The sequence below is a fragment of the Pseudorca crassidens genome, chromosome 7 (genome assembly GCF_039906515.1).
Source record: "Pseudorca crassidens isolate mPseCra1 chromosome 7, mPseCra1.hap1, whole genome shotgun sequence".
Lineage (NCBI taxonomy): Eukaryota > Metazoa > Chordata > Mammalia > Artiodactyla > Delphinidae > Pseudorca > Pseudorca crassidens.
In genome coordinates, this window is record NC_090302.1 from 114,039,879 (window position 1) to 114,058,328 (window position 18,450).

An 18,450-nucleotide genomic window follows, 5' to 3' on the forward strand; every position below is an offset into this window, starting at 1 on the left:
GCATAAAACATTGTAGCACCGTGGCTACCCGCTGCCTGGGAGCAGGTTCCAGGAGCGTGAAGGTGGGTGAGCAGTGCAGTGCCCAGCGGGCCATCTGGGTCAGGTCTGATCTGATCCACCTTGAGACTTGCCCAGCCACTCGGGACCAGCTAAGGCAGAGCTGCCGCCCTCCTTCCGGGCGGGGGGTGGCACTCCCAGATGCCCTGGATCCCCACCGCCTTTCAGGCTGATTCACTGAGCAGGGGACAGGATTACAGCAATGGAAGCAGCGATTCCGAGAGGAGGGGGATACATTCATTTTATAGAAGTGAGGCCCGTGCTCTTCCTCACGGCCTCCGTCTGAGAGATTTAGTCACCTGAACATCTGTGTCCGTCACCAGCTTTGAGGAGGCAGTATTTTCCCTGCAGGTGACCCCACGGCCCGGGGAAGAGGCAGCTGTCTGCAGGAAAGTAACGAGGGGCCTGGATGCACAGAAGTCCCCCAAAGCCCACCCATGCGCGAGGACGCGTGCCGGCAGAGGCCGCTGTCCCGGGCCTCCCTGCCTCTGCCCCTTGCCTTGCCCTCCACTGCCCAGACGCGAGGAGCAGAACCTTATCTCCACAGACTACTTAGACCTACTCTTCGACAGATGAAAACACGACGATGCTAAACATACAAACAACAGCCAGTACTACGACTGATGATTAAGAAAACTGAGGTATCTGAAATTTATACTCAATATTTTGGTACAACAGGTAGGCAAAAAAATACAACTACAAAAACCAACCCAACTACTGGATTTCTACTTCACTGAGTCACGTGTAACCGGTTCACTTAGTAGCACTTGACATACATGGCAAAACTGTTCGACCAGAGAAACGACGTGTAAGTGAAACTGAGTGTGCTGTCACAATCACCACGAGTGCCCAATAACATATAAATAAGTAATTGAAAAGAGTCACTTGACAAGAGTTCGGCAGTTCCGACAAATTCAAGGACGCCAATTGGTCATGGCAACCCTGAAAGGGACACTCGGTCTTTGGCAAATTATTTGAATGATTATGACGGATAAATAGCTACTTTTTTGTTTTTAATTCAGAATGCAAAACGAGTGATGCCACAATTCACCAGAGGAAAAGAATGTTTCGAAAGTCACATGTATCAAACCAAAAGAACGAATTCTTCAAGTGTGTGTGATCTGGCAACAGGAAAACTTTTTGAAGACAAAAGGGTAACCACACAACAGCGCCTTCTGGGCTGGCACAGAGCTGGAAGCCTGGGGTTGCCACTGAACCCTGGTGTCACAGCGCCTAACTACCTCTAGGATACAGTTTCCCACAGCGCAAAACCAGCGTGATTTCTCCATTACCTTTTTTTTTCTTAAACTTTTTATTCTATATTGGAGTATAGCCGATTAACAACGTTGTGATGGTTTCGCAGTGACTCAGCCCTACGTATACATGTATCCATTCTCCCCCAATCCAGTAACTTTTAAGAAGCGGCAGGAGCTGCTGGACCCTCTCTGGGAACAATTATAAAATTATTTTGACTCCGTATGAGTAACTACGACAGATGCTGATAAGAGGCCAGCGCTTCTATGACTCGAGGTAAGCCCTTAGAACTGCTTAATGCAATAGAATTTCGAAGTCAAAAACCAGAATAAACCACTTTTTCTACTTAAGATGATAAAAGGTATGACCCCTCCACCACCAAGGCTTTTGGTAGACTCATCTTTGTTCAAATTCCAACTGAGAACTAATAGGCGGATGATTTATATAGGACTCGTCTTCCGGGAAGCAAGATTTGGTGCCATTTCTTAGTAAGGAGGAGGGTGTCAGGTAACAACCCCCCCCCTTTCTAACAATTAGCTTCTTTGAAGCAAGCTAATATTCATTCCCCAGCCGCCAAATAAAAGCTCAAACACAAAAGGAGGGGAGAGAGACAAAGGTTTTCTCAGTCGCGGGCAAAGAGCACACCCCAGGGTGGAAAACTTGCACGTGAATGAAGAGAACTGGAATTCTAAGGTCTTCGCGTTTTTATTCCAGTACTAAACCCTCCTTAGGATCTCCTTCTTCTCTCTCTGAACACTACCGGGATCCTGGCGAGCCCTGAAGCAAGATTTCAACAGGAAGGGTTGAGACAGGGAACTGGCCTGACCTTGGCTAGCACACGTTTCTGAACCCCTCAGTCAAAAGGGTGAGTTCTAGCTCTTACTCATTACACTTTACACGCACAGACACCTGCCCGTAGGTTTCTTTTGAAGGCTTTCCTCTACTTTTGTGGACATTATCTTATTTATCCTCAGAGTTTCTAAGTAAAGATTTCAGAAGGCTGTCACGTCACCACTGTGACATAAGGAAAGCCATCCAGAAAGACTGGGACAGAGGATCGTGAAATTCCTGCAGAGAACATGGCTCGCCAGGGACAGGGCTAGCTCCATCATTTGTGGCTGGGGACAGGGCTGCCTCCATCATTTGCGGCTGGGGACGGGCCCGGCTCCATCATTTGTGGCTGGGGACAGGCCCGGCTCCATCATTTCTGGCCGGCTTGCACAGGGTCTCACTTTTTCTGCACCAACGTGAAGCTACTGACATGCCTGTCCCCTCCAATCGGTACGTGTACGAGCTCACGTGTACGACATGTATGTGGGTGAGCTCATTTCTCGGTCCCGCGGACGCACGGGTTGCAATGCACCTCAGGGCACCCAGCCCGGCTCCCCGCCCCGCCCTGCCCCGACCCTTCCTGGCTGCTGGACCCCGCTACATATACACGAGGGCGGGCACTCACGTGGCAGGGGCGGCGCGGGGCAGGCCGAGCGCAGAGACGCTGGTGGAGACGCCGGTGGCGGCGGGCGGCGGCGAGGGCAGCAGGGCGCGGAGCAGCGCGGCGGGCACGGGGCCGGGGCGCGCAGCGCGGGGCACGGGGCCCGGTCCGGGCGGCGGAGGCGGCGGCGGTGGCGGCGGGAAGGCATCGGGCCCGGGGGCGGCCGCCGGCGGGCTGAGCGGCGGGGGCGGCGGCGGGAGCGCGCTCCACGGGGCCTCGAGCTCGGGGGGCGTCGGGGACGCGGGCGTCGGGGGCCGGGGCGCGCCGGGGCTCAGGCTCTGCGCGGCGATGAACTGCTTGGGGCGCGCGTAGCTGAAGGAGCCGGAGGCCTGCATGGCGGGCGCGGGGCGGGCGGCGGGCGCGGGGCGGGCGGCGAGCGCGCTCATGGGCTCCGAGCGCGGCTCCGGGGGCTCCGGGGGCTCCGGGGACGCGGGCGGCGAGGAGCGCACGCGGGCCTCGCGCTCCAGGCGGATCTGCTGCTGCAGCTGCTGGATCTTGAGCGCGTCCCTGCGGGGAGAAAAGGACACCTTCAGACGGGCCGGGAGAGACGGGAGGCCCTGCGACCACCCCTCCCCATGCCCCCAGCCCCCTCCCCGCCCCGCGGGAGCCCGAGGTCCACCGAGGACACCGCTGATCTCAACGTCGAACTGAACTCGTACCCCAGGTGAGCCTAACCGGTTTACAGATGCCAGGGATGGACGTTCTGTCTGACCCGCGGAAGTTGCACTGCATTTTAACAGAACCAGAAATACTAAGAGAACAGCTTCTGACCTGAGTCCTCAGCCCTCTCACCTGTAGCCGAGTTTTGGAAAAACTCTATCACAATGGGGAAGTTAAAAGAAAGAAACACTTGATTTAAGTTACTTTGGGTAGATTTAGGCGAATCCAACTTCCCTACTTCATTGCTGTCAACTCTGTAGTCAATAAATACCACAGGCTGATGCTGGGGGGGAAGACCTACTTTAATTTCTGCCTTTGCTCCCTAAAACACATATGCAAAACCTATTCTACCCCCAATTTAGTAGGAAGCCGTGAACTGCCAATCCTTTCTACAAACCGTAGTACAAACTGAAATTTGGTACCATATCTGAAACATGCAAACGACACCCATCTTTCACCTGCAGGGGTTCAATAAGCAATAACAAATTATTAATTTTACAGTAATGCAGTTTTAATTTCCCAGGTGTTTTCCATCAGGAAGGGACAGTTTGAATTTTAATTTTTGATAAAGAGGTTAGCAATAAAGCAGTTAGCAATCAGCTAAAATCTTACTCTTATCTTAACTCAAAAGCTTTCCTGTCTAGCTGTATTTTACATCTGAGATGTTTTCTTTTATCCACATCAGATAGTGGCCCACAGCTGTGAGAAGAAACTTCAACGGAAGGTGGCACTATAACAAGCGAATAAAATAGGAACAGTCCACAGAGACGCAAAGCTATGCTCCTAACTTGAAACCGTATAAAACTAAGAAGCAAAACCCCCAGGACCTCCTGTCCATAGGTATTTAACCTTCAAATTCAAAGCAATAAAAGGAACTGAAGCTGTTGATAAAAAGGTAAAAAAAAAATTAAAAACAAATAATTTAGATCTGTTATCAAGTATCATTGGATATGGCAATATCTGTCAAGGAGTTCTAAATTCCCTCCCATGTCTCTGATTCCCTGCTGTAATTATCCAGTAAAGTGATTACATTTAAGTCCACGAAAAGACGCCTTCTTGGGAACTGAAAAGTGTGAGGGGAACATGGCTGTAGATGCTTAATCCAGGCAGAGCATCCACGACTCCGACAGCAATGAGCCCTGGGTGGTCCTCTGGAGCTGAGCTGGAGTCTTTTAAAAGCCGCTGTGCCAGTGCTAGGATCCATGGGATGCTGAGGTTCCACATGTCTGTGTGGTCTGGCTAGACTGCCCAGCCTTCACGTGTTTAGAACCGGCCCAGGAATAGGACTCATAAAAACCACCCACCAGTGCTCTCATTTTGAATCCCCAAATGCTCCTTTCTGATCTCCCTGCCTTTACTTTCTCTTTCTTATTTCCTACCCACTGCAAAATGCATCCTATTCCTGGACCGTTTCTCCCCAACATTCAGCTGACCTGGGCACCGGGACTGGAAGTGATCTGTAGGGCCCTGCGGAAGGCACTGCCCCCTCCTCTGGGCCAGCAGGGTTCACCATGGCCAGAGCCTCAGCTGTATTTGCAGGTATTTCCAGCGCGGCTGTATGAAGCCACCCTGGCTCCAGACATCACATTGTGCCCCGTGTCTGCAGGGGGTTTCCTCTGCCCCAGGATTAGGGATGGCCCCCGAGAAGCCAGTCTTCAAAGAAGCCATACCAGGGAAGCTCTGACCACCACTGGTTCTAACTTTGTCCATGGGGTCAAGTCTATTCATTTGGGCATTAAAAAAACCATCAAGTTTGCGAGCTCAAGAGAGCTTAAAACTGCCGAGATGCTACTGTTAGTGGTAAGTGACAGTTCAAGAAATTAATGTAGCATTTCACAAGAAATGGACAGGCATTCCAGTGATGTGGTCCTAGTATATACTGCATGAAGAACTGTGCCACCCTTTCCACTCCCCTACACTGCGCTGGAGAGGAATGTGACAGGCAGAGAATTGGAGGGGTGGGGGAAGGGAGGGCAGAACAGTTGCTTTGAATCGTTAAGTGTCTGACTTGATTTCTGCACTGATCCTAATATTTCAAAAAAAATATGAGTTAAATGGTTCTGACACCCAGATTCTGAGATGACAAAGTGCACAACTCTAAGTCACTTTCTCAGTCCTTGTTATTTTCATAAAAGTTGATTTTCACAGAGATAAAAAAGCAAAGGGAATGAAAGGTCCCAGGAAGGCAAGACTGCTTGTGGCCTCTGGAAATTACTGAGAATTACCTGTCACACTGACATCGGTCTTAGAGATGTTTTCCTGGATCTAACTCCGAGGCAAGGGAAACAAAAGCAAAAATAAACAAGTGGGACTACATCAAACTAAAAAAGCTTCTGCACAGCAAAGGAACTATCATCAAAACAAAAAGGCAGCGTACTGAATGGGAGAAGATACTTGCAAATCGTGTATCCCTTATATAAGGAGTTAATATCCAAAATATATAAAGAACTCAGACAACTCAACAACAAAAACACAAACAACCCAATTAAAAAATGGGCAGAGGTTCCGAATAGACATTTTTCCAGAAAAGACATACAGATAGATGGCCCACAGACACATGAAAAGATGCTCAACATAGCTAATCACCAGGGAAATGCAAATCACAACCACTATGAGATATCACCTCACACATGTCAGAATGGCCATCGTCAAAAAGAAGAAGTAACAAATGCTGGAACGGATGTGGGAAGGAGGGAAAAGTTCTGTTGGGGGGAATGTAAATTGGTGCAGCCACTACGGAAAACAGTATGGAGGTACCTCAAGAAATTAAAAATAGAGCTACCATATGATCCAGCAATTCCACTTCTGGTTATTTGTCTGAAGAAAATGAAAACACTAATTTGAAAAGATACATGTGCCCCAGTGTTCACTACAGCATACTTACGACAGCCAAGACATAGAATCAACCTAAGTGCCCACTGACAGGTGAATGGATAAAGAATATGTGATACGTTAATCTCTCTCTCTCTCTCTCTCTCTCACACACACACACACACACACACACACACAAAATGGAATATTACTCAGCCATAGAAGCAGAAAGAAATCCTGCCATTTGTGACAACATGGATGGATCTGGAGGGTAGTGTGCTAATAAGTGAAATAATTTAGAGAAAGACCAAAACCATGTGATCTTACTCATATGTGGAATCTAAGTACACAAACACAACACAACACATAGAGATTTAGTCTAGTGGTTACCAGAGGGGAGGGGGTTTGGGGTGGGTAAAATGGGTGAAGGGGGTCAAGTGTATGGTGATGGATGGTAACTAGACATGCGGTGGGGATCACTCTGCAGTGTGTATGATGGGGAACTATAATGCTTTACACCTGAAACTCACATAATAAAAATAAACTATTTAGTATTTGTAAAACACCTTTAAAAAAGTTATCACTTTTTTGGTTTCCCCATTTCTTTCTGCTGTCCTTTCTGAGAATGAAATGAGAATGCGAAACTGACCTGAATGTCTTGGAGACCCTGTGTAAAGGCGGGAAAGTCAGGTTAATAAGCGCTGACACTCAAGCAGGACGATGCGGTCCTCATGTTAAAGTTGCCTCCATCTAGCCTCTCCCAGCTTTTTTCTCCTCTCCCCACCACAACCCCCAACTCAGAAAGCCTAAGAAAACCTGCTCTCACCCCTCCTTCAATTCTCAAGGCTTCAATACCTCAGGAATGAGCTGGCTAGACTCTTTGTGATGCACCTGCCACAGTCCTTTTACAAGCCGGGAACCTGTTAAGTAACTTGTTCAAGGTCACAGAGCAGGTACCTGCAGAGCCAGTCACGTCAACATGAAAGAACCCGGACCTTCAATGTGGTTTTTAAAGTCTGTGGTCATCTTTCCCTCCTGGGGACCTCCACTCTCATGCCTCTTTGCTGCCATAGCAACCAGGGTCTTTAGGATCGGAATCATCAAAGTTTTAAATACTTACACATTTAAGAATATATTTAAGATCGCTGACTTTGAACTTGATTCTTTCCAGGGTGAAATGCTGCAAAGACGAAGATCTTGGCAACCCAGGAAGGGGATGTGTCAGGACTAACTCAGGGGATTCCCTTCTCCATGACAGGAAATCACAAATCCTCGTCCTCCCACCCCGATGGTTTGGACACAGCTTTTAGCAAGAACAGTTCCATGCTGGTTGGATGGGGAAGGTTCAGATTTGACAGGGATAAGTAGGGCTGTAGAAACCATTTTTACTTTCCAATTCAGTAATCTCTCCTGCCACCTGATGAAAGCAGTCTTGGAGAAACCAGCCAGCCGGGCAGCAGTGTAGAGCAGGGGGCAAAGGCTGGCCGGGCAGGGGGACGGCGCTGGCCAGACGCATGCTGTCCCCGGGGTGAGCTCAACAGACTCCCAGAGACGAGCACGACTACATCCACCTTGGTTACCTTACAGAGCAGACCTTAGTGACGGAGATCACGTGCTTCCTGCAGGGACCTCCCTCTTCACGGGCAAGGGGACAGCAGTGGCGCATGGGAGGGAGGCCTGGAGACTGGGCTGGGGCTGGGCGCTGAGCCTGGGACCGGCTCCGCACCTACTGCTCGCAAAGCCACGCGGGGTGGCAGGCGGGGCCGACTCCTCCCCAACCTGGGCTGGCCTGACACAGCCCAGCAGCCCTGGGAGGATGGCTGAAAAATCCCCCGTGGGTCAGGTTAGCGAGGTCAGGGCAGAGCCTGGGGGCAAGGGCTCGTGCTATTGCACATCACCCTGTCCAAAGTGCTCAGTAAACAGAAAAGGTTTATTAAAATGTTAGTTATGATTACTACAGTTCGCTTTGTCTCTGGGGACCTGCAGCCCAAGCTTAAAATGAATGACATGAAAGTAAACTTCTGGAGAACAACTTTTATGTAACCTGGAAATTCCCAGCACGTCCCTGTGGATCAAGGGCTGGGTTGCCAGCGTTCACACTGACCAGGACGGAGCAATTACAATTGTCCGAGAGACTCTTGGGGTCGCGAAGCTGGAAAACATGCATGCTTTCAGGACAGATAGGCTGTGGGCTTATATATTTTCTTTCCCTTTTTACTGGGTGATACAGAAGCCACTGCACGGTGAACCGGGTCCTGCGCCCTCTGAACCGGGTCCTGCAGTTCGTAAGGACTCCGAAGGCAGGGCTGTGACCTGCAGCGTCCTCGCAACACCCCGCCGCACACAGGCGAGGGACACGTCACCGCCAAGCACAAGCATCTGGTCACTCCTGGCTGCCGTGCCCCGCCGGGTCCACGAGGTGTGCCCCGTCAGGCCATCCTGCAACAGGGCCCGCCCTGGACTGCCGAATTCCAACCATTTCCACATGTAGGAAGGTAAGCGAACGACAGACAAACTGCTGGGTATTCCCACAAGGGAGTCCTCTCTGGCTGGGATTCGCTCAGCACTGTCTGTATGAGAGCTCAACACATGAATTCTGGGAGCTTATAAACTAGACAGAATATAAAACTCCTACAGGGGCTTCAGTTCAAGAAGGACTAAGTTCCCTCTACGACTTTATAACGTTAGTCCCTCAATGGCCTCGTCTACACTCAGGCTTCAGCGTGTGTCTTCCCAGCACAGCAAACCATGGCCGCTGGGTGAGGGTGGAGATCCAACACCTGACTATTGCCCCCGGTAACAGGTGTACAGATCACAGTCCTGAAGGCAATCATCTACACGCTCAAAATGAGTTCCTAGCAGCCAAATGAGGGTGTACTGCCTTGGGTTTAGGGGGGGTCACCAGTGCAAAGACAACTATGAATTTAAACGCACGCCCCTAAGGTTGGGGGAGAGAGCAGGGATAAAGATTTGGATGTTCTCTGATCTTTAATGCGCCTTTAAGATCGTCAACACAGAACTTCTCTGAGATGTTAAAAGAACTGGGGGGAACAAGATGGACAGATGCTTAACTGTCGGTCTTACAATGAAATAAAGCATTTGGCATATTTTAAGGTTCCATGTGGTTCATGTTTCCTCGAATTACCATTTTATGATTGAGAGGCCCGTGCAGCCCGTCTGGTCATTTTCACCTCAGGTATGTTTGCTGCCTTGAGTATCGGAAGCAGGGCTGTGCAGCCTGGCCCTGTACGAATAAGTTTTGACCAAGGGCGAAGTGTCCTGTTTTTCAAAAGAAACAACCATTACCTACTCACCAAATGGCTTTATTCTCCTGGAAGAACAAAAGGCATTCTCCCACTTCTCTCCCCTTCCAAACATTTTCAGTTTGGTATCTCCCTCTCTGCTCAAATGCAGGCACTCAACTAAATACTGGCTGCATTTAATTAAAGTCCCAGATTTCTGTCAAGTGGAAAACTAGCTGCTCCATCAGCCTCGCTGGCGCTCGGGGCACCGTTGCGTCTTTCTAAGGGGTAAAGCCACCTTCTTGCAGACAAAGCCACTGCCACACAGGCCATTTACAAGGAGAAACAAGCAACCAGAGACAGAAACCCAGTTTCACAATCTTAAAACGGAAATCTATAGTGTAATATCTGCAAGATCCTAACAAACTCTCAGATCTTACGATCCTTACTCTTTTTTTTTTTTGCTGTACGCGGGCCCCTCACTGTTGTGGCCTCTCCCGTTGTGCTCCAGACGCACAGGCTCATCGGCCATGGCTCACAGGCCCAGCCGCTCCGCGGCATGTGGGATCCTCCCGGACCGGGGCACGAAGCCGTGTCCCCTGCATCGGCAGGCGGACTCTCAACCACTGCGCCACCAGGAAAGCCCAGATCCTTACTCTTAAAGCCCAGCAACATTTAAACATTATAAAGAACCTACTTTTAAAGGAACTTGTAAAGAACTAACCAAGTCCCAGTATGGGTTTATTTGTATCCATGTTAACCTCAAGCAACTCCTGTCTTCACATCCATTTCAAGTGGTTTGGAAACATGAACACAGCACGTTTTGGTAAACAGAAATAGATTTTAAAGGCATCAGAGTGGCAAACTAAAGTAATTCCACAGTACATCCTTTTCTAAGAGGAAAGACAGTTCTATACTGAATAATCATCACTTACTGGTTAACATTAGTTGCATTTCTTTTTCTTAAGACACATATACCTATAGATAAACTCCATCCAAAAATTAAGCAAAACAGCTTTTGGGTGTTTTGTGGCTGGATGCGTTTCTGCTGTGATGTTCTCTCCTAGGGAAATATGAGCTCTTTCAGTGACTCAGTAGCCACTGTTGTGTTAATAAACCTTTCTCCTCGTCTTCTTTGTCCTCTGACCCGATTTTGTAAGCCTTCTACCAATTAATGTAAGGGGTTCCCTCACCCTAAAGGTAGGGCCTCACTCCGGCTGCCCTGCAGCCCCCGGCCCCGACGGTACCACCCTCCTTCCTGGAGCCATCTCCCCCCTGACCTTTGACACCAGACCCATCCTCGCTCCCCACCCTTTGACACCCCGCCTCCCCCATGGTCTTGCCCAGCTCTCTGACTGTGGGTCCCACCACGATCTAGGGCTCCCTGATTTTCTCCGCATCACCCTCACCCCCCCGAGCCCCTGGAGCCCAGACCTCAGTCCGGAATCCCAACTGGACGACCCACTTCCATGTATCAGAAACACGCTGCTTCACTTCCACTCAGCGTGTCTAAATCAGAGTCCCTCTCACCCCTTACCCACTGTCTCCCCCCAAAAACATCTGATATTCAAGGGCAAATACGTGGCCGGGCCAGGCCATCAGGAATCCACGCCAAGGATGACAGGAAGGCGTGTCCTCGCCCTCTGACAGCTGACTGACCACACGGATGGGACCCCCCCAGAGGGAAGGCAACCAAATGGGGGCCAGCAGGTAAAAAGAAGCCCAGAGAGAAAAGCCTAAAGAAAGACAGTGACCACCGCCTGGGGCCAGAGGACCCGAAGGCCAGTTTCATCTGAGCTTCACCCGCACAGCAGTTGCCTCCTCCACCCCCGCCCTTTCTACGGCTCACGTTATTTCAGACGCCCTCTAACTCGCTGAAGAAAGGGGCCTGGAGACCGACCAGCCCACTCTCCTTACTGCACAGGCACACGAGACGTGACGTGGCTGCACAGGTCTTCAGCCGCTCGGGGCAAAGGCCTCATCGGAACATCTTGCTGGTGAAAACAACACTGAAGTTAATCTAGCTGCACCGTCTTTAGCTGATAAACCAGCAAGTGGACCGATATGTCCATTGTTCCTCAAGTTGTGGAAGAAACCATCCGAAGGACTAAAAACACGGTCAACAGTGCTGACCTCTGGAGACGGAAACCTGCATGAGGTAGGGGGGAGTCTTGTTTCTGCATTTTACAGTCTTTTACACTAGTGGTCTGAATACTTTTTAACCTTGTGTGTATAAAAATATAGTGGGAAAAAATATATATAAAGTTCCCAAAACATAAGTTTTAAACGTAAAAGTTTTAAACCATATAAAACTCCAGAAGCTAGTACTTTACAGAAGGTCACATCATAAGAGAAGACACAGTGCTGGCTCTTAGCCAATGCGCATCCCGGAAGCCTGAGGACGTCCATCCCGTGCACTGAAGCCACGGGGGGCGGGGCGCTCAGGCTGTCACGGCTGCTGCTGGAACCTCCTGCGTCACTGCTAGTGGTAACGGCTGTCACTGAGTACTTACTACGCAGCCAACACAGCTCTAAGTGCTCAGTCTATACCGACTCATTTAATCTTCATAAAAACCACAGAAGATCTTACCATCTCCACTTTACGGATGAGGAAATGAAGGCACAAAGATACACCGAGTTGCTCAAGGTTACACAGCTGGAAAGCAGTGCAAATGGGCCTTGAACCAAAGAGGTCTGGCCGGTGGCTACGATGCACAGCTTCTCTCATCAAGGGAGCAGGGTTTGCCGGGACTCCGCAAGCACTGGGATTTCTCCAGCCACAGAGGGCCTTTCTGATGTGGGTTCCACCCACCTCGGGCTTGAACTCTGTCCCTCCTATCCCCTTTGCTTCGTTGTTACTGGGATACAGACATTGCAGTGGAGCTCCAAACAGCTACACAGACATAACCTGCTACATCCTGAAGACATCCCATGTGTATAGTGGAATTATAATGCCCAAGTAGGTAATGTTTACGTCTCCTCCGCCAGGCTTGACAAACTTTTACTCACTGGAGAAATTGTAAAAATATACAAAGTAACTTGAAGGAGTTAGTTTAGAAACTAAGAAATTAATTTGTTCCCTGAATTTCTTATTCCTGTATTTGTATCATCAACCAGCAAACGTTACACTGAGAGACTAGTAAATGCTCAATCCCCACTAACTAAACAGCTATTTACAGCTCTACAATCTCAGTCGAAAACACAGAAGAGGGACAGGAAGATGAGATAAACTGGTGAAGATTCTCAGTGCATACTTCACAAGTTAAAAGTGAATCCAAATTTCTAATAACATTCAAATACACGCCACATAACAGTAATAAATCCCAGCATGGAGTTTCAGCGCACAGAAGTTCCCACATACTTTTAGTTCTGGCCTTTAGTGTGCTCTTTGAAGAAGATGCTCATTGTAGAAAAAATAAGAAGTACGAGAAGAATAATGTCGTAAACAATTGGAATTGAACCCTTAAGGATGGCTTTGTTTTGGAAATCAGACAGCCTCCTCTGGCACCTCTGCCACTGGGCTGCAGAAGTGAGTGTGCCACCCACGACTTGTGTGGCCTTGACTGAGACAGCTCTGAGCTTCCTCTTATCTGCGAAACGGAAAGTTGGACTATTTTTAAATCGTCCCTTTAAACACGTTTTAAAATGCTTCCAACTATAAAATGCACTCTCTGGTCTTTCGAGACAGCAATCTGAATATTACTCATTTGCTACGTTACTCGATCTCTTGAGAGACTGCATCACTGAAGATGCTGGATTTTTATAAAATTGTATCTTTTACATGCTGACGAACAACACTAATTTATAAAGATGACCTTCTAGGTTTCTATTAACAAAGGCCCGCCACTGAAGAACTAAACATTTCTGAATGAATAATAATCTGCCAATACTTAAGCCCCCCAAGGGGTGAGCCCCACTTAGTAAGGTAGAGCTGACTGTCCAGTGGGTCTGTGTCCGAGTCACACAGCCACATGGTCCGTGTGTGTGTGTGTGTGTCTGCATATGTCCACACATGCGACTAGATACGGTACTATCAGCATACTGCATATTTTCAGGTTTAAATATGACATTATTGTCTAAAGACTACAGTTTTGAGTAAAAATGATGCAGAATGTATTTAATTACACTTCTATGCCTAACCTGACCTTTTAAGTATGATCTACTATCTTGACTGCAGCTGGCTACCAGTAAAGAAAATGACATCTGTAAACTCAGAAGCAGAAGCAATTCATACCAGGGAACCAGGAGTAGTATGTATTTTTGTTGTTAATGCCTTCTGAATAAACTCAGATTAATATAATAGTTGTTAAGTGCAGAAACGGAAAAGTATGAATTGACTAGTGGCTTTTTTCTTGCTGTGGAATTTGTCAATCTATAAAATACGTTGTAAGACATTAAAGCCACTTAGGATATAATGTTAAGGACAGCACCATGCTGTCATCTTTTACAAATTGTTACTATGTAGTATCAGGAGGACACTGGGACACTGAAGGGGCAGGCACTCCATCCTCCACCGTTTCCGGCGGGGGTGGGGCGCCCTCCTTGCCTGTATCCTTACCCCCCCTTCAGTGAGTGTGGGAGGTGGGTCTGTATGACGCACCTGTGAATGGGCAGGGAAGCCGCTCAACTTCAGGGTGAAGTATCAGCAAGCCCCCTCAGCCCCGCGACACACACTTCTCCTCTCGTACAGACTTGAGGCTTTTTGGATTCCCTCTCTGACTCCTCTGTTCATCACGCGAATGGTCCCAAACTTGAACAGGGAGAAGGGATACCCCCTCGAACATCCATACATCGTTCACGCATTTCAAAGGTCTGGAAGAAACTTAGACATACGGGCCCCCCTTGCTAATTAATAAAGAAGTGCACGCTCAAACCAACAGTCATCATTTGTTCAGATTTATCACAGTGGCTATAACCCCAACTCTGGGAAAGGGCAGAGAAGGTGTGCGTGGGCTCAGATCGACTCAATGCAATGACAAAAAAAGCGTTAAACAGAACCACTCCCTCGTGGAAGGCAACTGGAGGACCATCTACTAAAAATACAACACGTGCCTTCACGGGCAGGTCCCCCTCCTCACCTAAGGGCTCTGGCAAATACACGTTGATCGACATCTTTTCAGACCGGCCACAGTTCAGCATCCTTCCCCTCCCCTGAGGACAGAAAGGTTGTCTTTATCAATCCTTTTAAGTTCAGCTGATCTAAACAGTTTAAATTTACTGACACAGGGCTTGCAACATTTTACCTTTCTTGCCCTGTAACAAAATGCTGCCATCAAATTTTGATTATGAAACTGGTGAGAACACAAGCATAAACATAACCTTTTGGACCAACAGAACCTAACGTTTATGGCTTTTAGTGTTAAAGCACAACAAGAGCTCCTACAAATGGATTCAGTCAAAACACTTCTTCTCTGTAAAACTGAACTCATAATTGTAACTAACAACTGCACAGACTGCTACACAAGGTTTCTTTTTATCTCTTTTAAAATTAAATCCTATTTCTTTTTCTTTTTTTTTTTTGGCGGTACGCGGGCCTCTCGCTGTTGTGGCCTCTCCTGTTGCGGAGCACAGGCTCCGGACGCACAGGCTCAGCGGCCATGGCTCACGGGCCCAGCCGCTCCGCGGCATGTGGGATCTTCCCAGACCGGGGCACGAACCCGTGTCCCCTGCATCGGCAGGCGGACTCTCAACCACTGTGCCACCAGGGAAGCCCTAAATCCTATTTCTTAAACTTCACATGATAAAAAAAAAAAGCCAAAAAAATCCTATTGGGTTTCCATATGCACAAAAGAAATAAACCCTCTTGACCCGCAATTCACACCTCATACAAAACTTAAGTGAATCTTTGACTTAAATATGAACCTCAAACTATAAAATTTCAAGAAGAAAACACAGGAACATCTTTGTGACCATAAGTTAGGCAAAGATTTCTTTGATAGATACCAAAAAGCGGGATCCATAAAAGAACAAAAAACTTGGTAACTTGGACTTCTTACAGTTAAAAACTTCTGCCCTTCAAAATGCAAAAGGGACCCAAAGGACGCCGTGAGGAGGATATTCTCCCTCTCCCTCCACTTTCTCTCCCCAGCGTCCACCAGACACCCTGCCTACCGGCCCCTCCTGAGCCGCCCTGCAAGCAAGCAGCACATACAGACGTGTAAGACGTGGTGGTTCTACTGCTCTTTGTAACAAGGTTTTCTTCAGAACACGAACTTCCACACTCGGTACATTTATTAATTACTCGGGTGCCACGCTGCCTTCGCTGGTCACGCACAGGATGGGGACCAAATGCTTTGGAAGTAATCCGTTCCAGAGTTTACTTAAGCAAATACGGAAAAGGAACAGATAAACAACTTTAATTTGTCTGCCTCAGTTAGAACAAACATGAAACTTTCCTAAAGTATCAGTCTCCCTGCATTATTTAGGTCATGCTCCATAGCTTAGCTGTGTCAGCTGCTGGATCCTGGGGAGAGATGCTGTCATCTGGGCCTGGTACCAAAATATTATTTGAAGTACACAGAAACCAGTTTCTTCAGCGGCTTCCACGTCTTTGGGTATGGGTGTCCGCCAATAACGCAATCCTCTCTTAAAGAAAACTGAGAATCTCTGTCGTCACTTTGATAATTAGAGAAAGAATTTGCCTCCGGCTGAACTGCAAACATGTCAACACTACAGAGCCCAGTTCACGCTTAATGGCCCATTTGATACCTAAGTGGACTAGAAGAGGACTCACGTCTCCCTGGAACTCACCGTCCTGCTTTATTTCTTCACGGCGTTTACCACTGACATGATGTATCTTTTACACTCTCCGCCTGAATGCCAGCCCTCCACCCCACCTACTGCAGCCCTGGGAGGGCAGGGCCTTCCAGCCCCTTGGCCGTGGCTCAGGGTCTCCGGCAGGCCCTGACGCACAGGAGGTCCTGGGCAGATACTTCTGCACTGAAGAACCTCCACTCCTCCTACTGGGATTGGCTGCTACAGGTTTGCAAGTTCAGCAGATGTGACACAACTGGGATGGGCATTTAGAATATTTAACACTGCTTCTGCTACACTGATTTGGGGTGTAAAGGGCTGTGTGTTCCCTGCTTTACACCCTCGAGACCTGTGCTGTCCAAACATGGTGGCCACTGGGCACTGGCCACATGGCTGGTCCAGCCCGAGAGACGCTGTGAGTGTAAAAATGATCTCACTAACCATGTTTATGTTACATGGGGAGAAAATAATATTCTTAATCCTCTGGGTTAAACACAACGCATTATTAAATCTAATTTCACTGCTGCTTTTTCCCTTGTGGTATGACTACTAACTGATACACTGAACCTGTGTATGTGGCCTGTGTCTGTACTTCACATCCTACTGCTCCGGGAAGCTTAGTTCTAAACGTTCCCTGCACCTCCGCCTGAGGGGACTGCCTCTTTCCCCTGTTAGATACGCACCGGGGTGGACACACTACAGGGCCTTGGGGTCTGAGGGCCCAGCCCCGGAGGCGCCAAGCCAGAGGCAGCGGACGGAGCTGCCACGACCGTGGCACAAAGCTGGCCCCCAATTTCTTACCCATTTTCTAGTTTGTTTGCTGACTTCCTGGCAAACGGTACCAGAAACTATTCTGACACCGTGTTTCTGACCCGTCCCACTCTCTAAGACATTCACCCGGCTGCTTGGGGCCCCTGGTCAGGACGGGTGGGAATCGCCCCTCACCTCTGGCCCAGCGCCCCCTTCAGGCAGAAAGGGAGATCCCCAACTCCACAGAGAGCCTTCTACCCCCAGGGTCACACTGCAGGGCCTCGGGACGTGGCATCATCGGGGTGCGGGGCGGAGCTGCGAGGCGACAGGCCCGGGGCTGCGGGCTCGGGGAGTGGGGGGAGATGAACTCCACGGAACAGAGCAAAACCCCAAATGACGTAACATGTCAACCAGAGAGGGAACGACCAAGTCACAGAGCCCAGCTTTTATCTCAAATTTGATTTTTTCCTCCAGTTTATACAAACGTTTAAAGGAACATCACGCAGAAGCACAGAAACAACAGCCTCCGCCTTGAAGTGCGCAGACTGTCATTACATTTGGAGCAGGTTAGGGGCAGGGGGAGAATCTAGATGGCGTACTGTGGGCAGAACAGGCTGGTCAGCATGACCTGAGAGACACCCTTGCAGTCGCTTCCTGCTGCAGTGTGTTCTGAAAAGTTAATACAGTCTCCTCAACGCTGGTGCCAGTATCTGTCTGTTGACCCGAAACACTGTATCTCAGAGAAGAGCTGCCAGGATACGGAGAGATCGCAAAGGATACTGTTTTCATCCTCTGCGTAAAAGTTACAATGTTAATAAAAGTATTATTTATGCTTGATCAAACAGTATAAAGAGAGATGCCAGGAGAAACATCTTACAGCGCACCCAGGAGTGTAACCCTTGGAAACATGCCTCCTGGTGTTACTAAGGCAGTTTGGCTAAAAATAGCAAGCAGCCCCCAGCCCCCCTCGCCGCCCACTTCCCCCTGGAATCCGGCTGATGGAAATAAAACATGTGGAGGGGCCTGACCCCCTCCGCGAACATTACATCAGTCTTCCTTATTAGGAAAACTTCTTCCAACCTAACATTCAGCCCACAACAATCAGAGTTTAATTCTCAATGAGCAGTTCTAGGAGAGCTGCCCTAACCAGAAGGGTCTGAACGCCGGGAGGAATGTGGGCGTCAGGCAGGCTCCCTTCTACCACGGCATTTTAATTCTCTGCACAGTGGCGCCGTGACGGAAAGCATTAAGGAGGTACATGTTTCATGTTCCCCGAAGAAGGCACATTTACTCTTCCTCAAATGTTTCCTTTCTATATACTTTCTGACATATGCATGTTTACCGTGAACAGAGAGAGGAGAAATCAGAAATTCTTCGATTCCTGATTTATCATAATTGCAATATTGGTTCTGACCAAAGATTTTGGTATCT

At 48.7% G+C, this 18,450-nt stretch overlaps 1 protein-coding gene across 11 annotated transcripts in view; it reads right to left on the reverse strand.

The window, feature by feature from the left end:
• PALLD (palladin, cytoskeletal associated protein) overlaps positions 1 to 18,450 on the reverse strand; it is a 399,249-nt gene that overhangs the window by 41,284 nt on the left and 339,515 nt on the right. For 8 of the 11 annotated variants that reach the window (XM_067745408.1, XM_067745409.1, XM_067745414.1 and 5 more), the window contains one exon: positions 2,768 to 3,310. The exons of the other annotated variants lie outside the window; for them this stretch is intronic. In XM_067745408.1, coding sequence (XP_067601509.1) covers positions 2,768 to 3,310 — 543 coding nt within the window. The remainder of the gene's footprint in view (positions 1 to 2,767; positions 3,311 to 18,450) is intronic. 11 annotated transcript variants of the gene reach the window in all.